Source organism: Talpa europaea (assembly GCF_964194135.1).
Source record: "Talpa europaea genome assembly, chromosome: 15".
Classification (NCBI taxonomy): domain Eukaryota; kingdom Metazoa; phylum Chordata; class Mammalia; order Eulipotyphla; family Talpidae; genus Talpa; species Talpa europaea.
In genome coordinates, this window is record NC_140083.1 from 14,895,316 (window position 1) to 14,902,268 (window position 6,953).

The window sequence follows — 6,953 nt, forward strand, 5'->3', positions numbered from 1 at the left end:
CTAGGAGCTTTAAAAAATCAGTTTGGCTTAAACCCACAACAAAATTTCAGATGCTCAAATATGCCGGAGAGCTGCTCTCCCAGTCACCTATTTGACCAAGTAGGTACCTTTCCCAAAAACACAATTTAAGACAATTTAAGGTTAATGTTTTGTTAACTTAATATGATTTGTGTGAAAAGAGGTTAGTTACCTGAAATGGTTTTTATCTATCACTTTGGCCCTTTAAAAGACCATTTTTCTAAACTCGGCCTTAGATTACCTTCTTTTGCAATATGGATTAGGAAACACATTGGGATTGAAAATAGTGGTACATGGCGCAAAAATCTGGTTATATGCTGAAATTTACTTGTCAAAGTATACCACAGATGAAGGTATCTAAATCGAGCTACAATTAAAGTTTCTGAAAATTCAGGATGTATTTCCTAAAAATATAGGAACTCTCTAGTAACAAAACTTGAGGCATATGAGTTTATGAATAGAGATTGGCATCTTCAATCACTAGTGATTAGTTTGCATTTTTTTCCGTGACGTTTCTTTGAAGTGTTAACTTCTTTCCATTTTAGGATTAAATCTTTAAAAACTTGTGTTAAAAAAATAATTACCAAAAAATTATCAAGTCACAGACCAATCATGAGCAGTTGGGTTTATTTCAATAGTAACTTTGAAACTCTTGCCTTATGCAAGGGCACTACAGTAATGATATCAGGAGTAGACAATTTCCTACACTGTCAAATATATATAAAAGTTCCTTTTGCACTTTGTCAACACTGATCAACAAGCAGATTCAGTCCACATTGCTTTGATCATCTACTGGGTTAACCCGAGCTTCTTCTTCAGAGACTCTGGCATCTCAGGTGGAGGAGGGCGAGGCAGCCTGAAGTAGACCTTCACAGAGTCGTAGATGAACCACTGCAGGGCAGTCAGGGTGCCGATCATGATGATACGGGCAAAGAGTCCTTTCCAAACACCTGGTTAAAACAGGAAACGTGAATGAAATTTACCTGAAACATACACCCACCAAATGTTATTCTTCCTGTAGAAGAGAAACAAAATCCTACCTCTAAATCCAAGTCTCAGGAGGACCTGAGAAGCAGTGCTACCTTTTTCTTTATTCAACACAGATACCACGGAATCAGCAGGGTGAGAAACAATTGCACAGAAGACTCCAGCTAAAAAAGTCAGGACAAATGATAGGATATGGAATCAATTTTAAAAAATTGTATTATGGTCAACAACCTTTTTTAATGAATAAAATTTTCTTTCACTCTGAAAAAAGTACCAGGTTTAAAGATTATCACGAGAGAATATAAGGCAATCTATCTATGCTCCGTAATTCAAGATTCAAAAATCTTACATTCAGATTTTAATCAACACTTATATATCAAGTGTTTTTATCTCACAAGAGATCAATAATGAAATGACTATCTTTAAAACCATAGACAAGTGTAATCTAAATAATCCATACCTATGTAACCAGCCACAAATGTTACAACCAGCTGTTCTCCCTTCGAACATTCACTTCTGGGCTTGGGGACCACAAACTTGTACAACGCCTCAACAGTACGTTCAAAGCAGGCAAACTTCATCATGGTGTATGGGATCTGTCTCATCCAGAGAGGGGCAACCCCCTTATAGAATCTAGGAAATCAGGAGACTGACTTTACTCAGTTGCACACATTCACCAAACAGATATTTCATCATTAACAAGAGTGTCCGCACACCAGTCGAGTCCTGATAGTCAAATATGTCAGCACAATCGCATGCCATTTCTATCAGGACATAAGACTAACATGCAGGTATATTTTTCTCACATGCCCATGACTCAAGCACCTTTGACGATACAACCAAAAAAGTTGCTGGGTGTTTATCTGACTAGAGCTACAAGAAACATTAAGTTTACGAGTAGCACTGAGTTTAAGACTGACACCCACAAAGGTGGATCTAAGGAAGCATGTTGTGGTTTCTATGCAAATAAGTGTGGACTATAAGCAACGTTTAACTGTGACTGACTACAGAGGACAAGAATTCCAACAAGTCCTCTTCAAAAGCTAATGGTTAGCATTTAGGTTAAATACACTAAGTCATTTGTAGACTGAAAAAATAGTTCTTACTTTAGAAAAAAATCTTAAATTCAGGGCTAAAGCCATCTATCAATTTATCCTTGCCCCTGGAGTCTATGTCCCATGTAGGAGGGAAACATTAAAAGACTTAAGTTGGGGGAAAAAACCCAACAAAGTCTGGAAGACTTAACACTAAGAAATGTTCATTCCCTCCATTAAGTAATTTTGTACTATAGATTTAGTTAAATGTTTACTTACGCATTTAAACCTTCTTCCCTATACATTTTGGGAACTGCATCCCTCAAAGTGTTGGCATAACCTGGTTGGGTTTGAATCCTAACTTTAGCAGCTTCCATGGGAGCCAGGGCAATGTCAGCAAAGAATTCAGCACTGGCAGAGGAAGCCAAATACAGGGATGTGCGCCAGAGATAGGTGTTCTCCTAATTGAAAAACATACAGAGGGACATCAACTGCTGCTACATTGACTGTTTTCAATTTAACTTTAAGGACAGTTCTACATTTTAGAAGTGTTTTACCACAGCCCATGCATCATACACAGTATTAAGGATTATTATGTATTCTCCTGTAACCTCATCAACCACAGTACAGTGCATTTTTTGAACATCTAAATGTTAAGTATAATTGGCCCTTCAACTACAAAGGAATCCCAGAAACTCAAAATCTAACTTATTTGGAAAGCAGCATAATAAAAGCCCTGATATCTAAGGACGTTTTCTTTCTCTCATTCTGTCTCTGCTACTAGAACAGCCAGATGATTTGAAACTCGCTTACACTTTCTGAGACCATTTCCTTAATTCTAAAGTAAGTCCCTTTTTGGTCTTTAACAGTTTAGAATTGTTGAAGTAAATTAAATACCTCTCCAAGTAGGTTGCTATACAAGACTTTGAAGACTTCATAAAAACCAAATTTGCAGAGCCCCTGCATGGAGTAGCCAATGAAAGTCGGAGCCCATCCTTTAGCCAAACCACGAACACCATCCTCTTTAAGTGTAACTGAGAATCCATTAAATATGCCTTTGTACTTCTGGGGGTCCACCTTTATTCAAAAGAAGAAAGAAAGAAAAAAAAAAACAACTAAATGTACCACAGAGTTAGTACTTGTCATAATCATTAAATTTCATTATTTTCCTTTTGGTTCTAAAATAAACTTCAGTAAGTAAATAAAAAGTAATACAAGTTATTAGATGACTACATCTTATAACAGTCATACTTTTATAAATGCAGCTTTCTGTACATTAAGGTCTAGTTTTCTTTAAGTCAAACTTTTAAGTCTTAGAGCATTAATAAGGGTAAAATTCCTTTTAAAATACATGATAAAACTGACTCTTTAAAGAGATACCACACCACCCAAATCCAGCACTTTAAAAATCTTTAATTTAAAGCTACTGCCCAAAGAAAAAAATAAGTCTCTATATATAGGCTATATATAAGCCTATATATAAATAAGTCTATAAATAAGTCTGTATATAGACTATATATAATCTATATATCCCTGATATATGCTAATCCATTAAGTAGATTATACTATAAAGATTGAATTTAAGGCAAACTAAATACAAGCTTAAAAGGTATATCCAATAGTGAGGTTCTGTCCTTTAAGAAATTAAATTCACTTCAAGAAACATGCACAAGATGTTTTAGCAAAGATATATTTCATATCCATTCCATTAACTAATGGGGGGAAATCTTATCACTATTTCTGTCATTACTAGAAGGGGCTGGTATACGTCACCTTCCTCTCCCTGATAATATTTCACCTTCCTTTCTCTTTTAGGTAAGTAGACTTCTAATCCTGTTTGGGACAAATAAATGTTTTATGTTTGATTATTTTTGTTTCAATAATTCTAAAGATATTCTAAATGTAAAAACTTCTACATAATATACAAGAAGCTACACCCACAATTTTTTAATACTAAGATGCTGAGAGTATTTTTGTTTTAAATCTACATAGTGCTCTCTGCCTTAATCTTATTAGTAAATAGGAGACAAGAAGTTACTTCACAAGGATTGATTACCCACTCTGACATGTAATTGCTTATAAAATGACTACCTGAAACATAAAAAACAGTAGGCCCTGAAGAGGAACTCTAGCCGGAATTGAGCCAAGCAGTAAAAAAACATTTATACCAAGAGTCTGAAATCCAACAATCTACCTACTATTTTAAAAGAGGTGATTTCTTGGATTTAAAATAAAGTCCATTAGGTTAAAGAAACTCAGGATTTACTCTTAAAGTTTGCAAGTTAAAGAAATTCAAGGTTCTCAATTGTTAAGTCTTTTTAAGTTATTTGAAATTAAGTCATATGAAAAAAAGACACATTCAATGTTGCCATCACAATACAAACCTGCATACGGCATTTCACTAAATCCAGGGGGACGACAGCAGTGTGTGTCAGACCACAACTTAAGACCCCACCAAAGCCACACAGTGCATAAAACTTCATGGAGCCATATTCACAACTGTATTCTGTAGTAAGACAAGACACACCATGCATTTTAATACAAAACTCATGTTACTGGTTATCAACTTACCTCCTGGAAAGTTAGGTTTCCACACAGCTTGTTAGTAGATGACTACATCTTATAACAGCCATGCTTCAACAATATACTTTCTTTAGACCAACATGCAAAACAAACCTGCATTCTGCATTTAACCAGATCTAGAGGAACCAATGCTGTATGTGTTGTGCCACAGCTAATAATTCCTCCAATTCCACAAAGGAGAAAGAACCTGTTAGATCCATATTCACAGCTATACTGTTCTGTTTGAATGGGAAAAAAAAAAATAAAGTAAGTATTTCTTCAGACATGACTAAGATAATGGAAAGGAGAACCATTTCCCTATAAAATAGTACTGTCACAGTTCTGGCAGCGGTTTATAATTTAACTTGAAAAATGATTTTCCACCTAGTGCAATTAACAAGAAAGTGACAAAATAAAAACAATGATTTTAAAATCATGAAGGTTCTAGTTGTGAGATACTAGCTATATATTTGCCATCTTAATAAAAATTCTCAACATTAATGGATCTTCCAATTAAAATCAAACTTGAAATTACTAAGCGCTAATAAAAACTTATCAGAATAGAAATGAAGCTCAGAAAGAGCACTTGACACAAAAACTTGCATCCAACTTCCAAGTTTACCCCAGCTACTAACCAGTAATATCTCACTAATGGATTCCTACAAAATAAACTAAGTAAATCTTTGCAATCAAATACATTTACTATAACGATGCTACCGCCAACTTTTAAAATAGAAGGGTGGAAAAGACGATGGAAGGGTTTTTACCCAAATTAAAGACAAAAACAGAAACAAAACAAAAATATATATGTATGTTTTTGTTTTTTTTTTTTTTTTAAAGCAGGCTTTTACAGGCACGATGTAGATATTATTTTCAGGACTCCTACAAATCGGGTTTTCAGGTACAAACACTCCCCTGGGATTGAAAACAGTTAAAGTTAGGGCACCTGCCAGGAATCCCGAGGGAGAATAAATGGAGAAGGGCTGCCTATCAACTCCCTTTTGGCGTCTCCCACCAACTGGATTACCTCCCCTAACAACCACTCATCTTCCCTAACTTGTCAATTTAGGGACTACTTCAGGAGTTTCAGGGGAAAAAAAGAAAAAAGGGAAAGAAAAGAAAAGACGGTGCAGTGAGAAACTGCGGGCGACCAGGGCCTTGCTCGAGAAGGAGACTATGCAACACGAGTCTGCTGACCCAGCGGGCTCGCGCTGCAGATAAGGAGCCTGCCACGGTCTCACTCCCTCGAGGACGCGGAGGTCACGGAGACCTGAGCCTGGGTCTTTCCACGCCCTTGGGGGAGGGCCCAGGGGCCGACACCCCGCCTAGAGCTGACATCCCCGGGCGAGCCAGCGGGCAGCGTGCGGGCGCGCGGCGGGTCGGGGGGTCCTTCCCCGCCCTCCAGGCCCGGCCAGGCCCCCCAGGCCGAGCGGACGCATCGAGGGCCGCGCCGGGGCAGGGGCTGTGCTCACCTTCCACCGCGGCGGCCGCCAGGGTGCGGGAGCGGCGGGGCTGGCTGGGAAGCGCGTCCGAGCCGGGGCTGCGTGAGCCCGCGAGGCCGTCCTGCACCAGCTGCAAGTGGGGCGCGTTGAAGGGGTTCGCCCGCGCCAGGTGCGCCACGGACGAGAACATCCTCCTGGGGGGACAGGGAGTCGCGGTCAGAGAAGGCGGAAGGGCCCGCCGAGCCCCGGGACCCCGACCTAGGCCTCCCGCCTCGTCGCCCTTGACGAGGTCACGGCGCCTTCGTCAAAGAGGCCGCGCCCGCCGGGGCAGCCAGCCAGAGCGGAGCCCCACAGGGGGTTCCGCGCTCCGCCGCCCGCACCCACCCTCCGCGGGGAAGGCCGGCCACACTCACACCCTAAGATGGCGAAATCACAACCTCTCCCGGGGAAGGCTGCGGCTCACAGAGGCCGAACGTCCTCCCGGCCCTTAGATCAGTGCCCTTCGCGCGACGTCAGTGCGACGCGCACGGCGCGTCACCACCAGCAGGCGGCACCCATTGGCCCAGAAGAGCGCGGAGGTCGTAGCGTCATCGCGTTCTCCTAGCAACCCTGTCCCCGCCCCCGCCAGGCCCAACCCCTTCCGGCCCGGCTCTGCGCAGGAGGATTCGTTCTGCGCAGGCGCGCATTCCAGGCCGCGTTTTTGAGGTGTGGGACTCCCGCTCGTGACCTCTTCTTTTTTGTCCGTTCACCTTCAGGCAGCTCTCCTTGACGCTGGAGCTTGAGTGGTTTCCATTTAAATGAGTTCCAGGAGTCACTTGAAAAACAAAACGAAGGCTTGATGTACTATTTTGGGGTTGCAATGAGAAGGTCCCTGCAGTATTTTCTATCAATTTCTGCCATTATGGTACAT

General features: G+C 40.9%; 1 protein-coding gene across 2 annotated transcripts; it reads right to left on the reverse strand.

Moving 5' to 3' along the window:
- Positions 1–807: 807 nt before the first annotated feature.
- SLC25A3 (solute carrier family 25 member 3) lies at positions 808–6,412 on the reverse strand (the record flags this gene model as incomplete). Of its 2 annotated transcripts, none has more annotated exons than XM_084255186.1 (7): positions 6,074–6,412; positions 4,424–4,545; positions 2,937–3,116; positions 2,319–2,500; positions 1,466–1,638; positions 1,059–1,169; positions 808–968 (listed from the first exon to the last, which is right to left on the reverse strand). In XM_084255186.1, exons 1-7 carry the CDS (start codon positions 6,231–6,233, stop codon positions 808–810), a joined length of 1,089 nt encoding a protein of 362 aa, XP_084111312.1. In that variant the 5' UTR covers positions 6,234–6,412. The 2 variants fall into 2 exon arrangements, with proteins under 2 accessions (XP_084111312.1, XP_084111311.1); XM_084255185.1 differs by lacking the exon at positions 4,424–4,545 and adding an exon at positions 4,716–4,840.
- Positions 6,413–6,953: the final 541 nt, after the last annotated feature.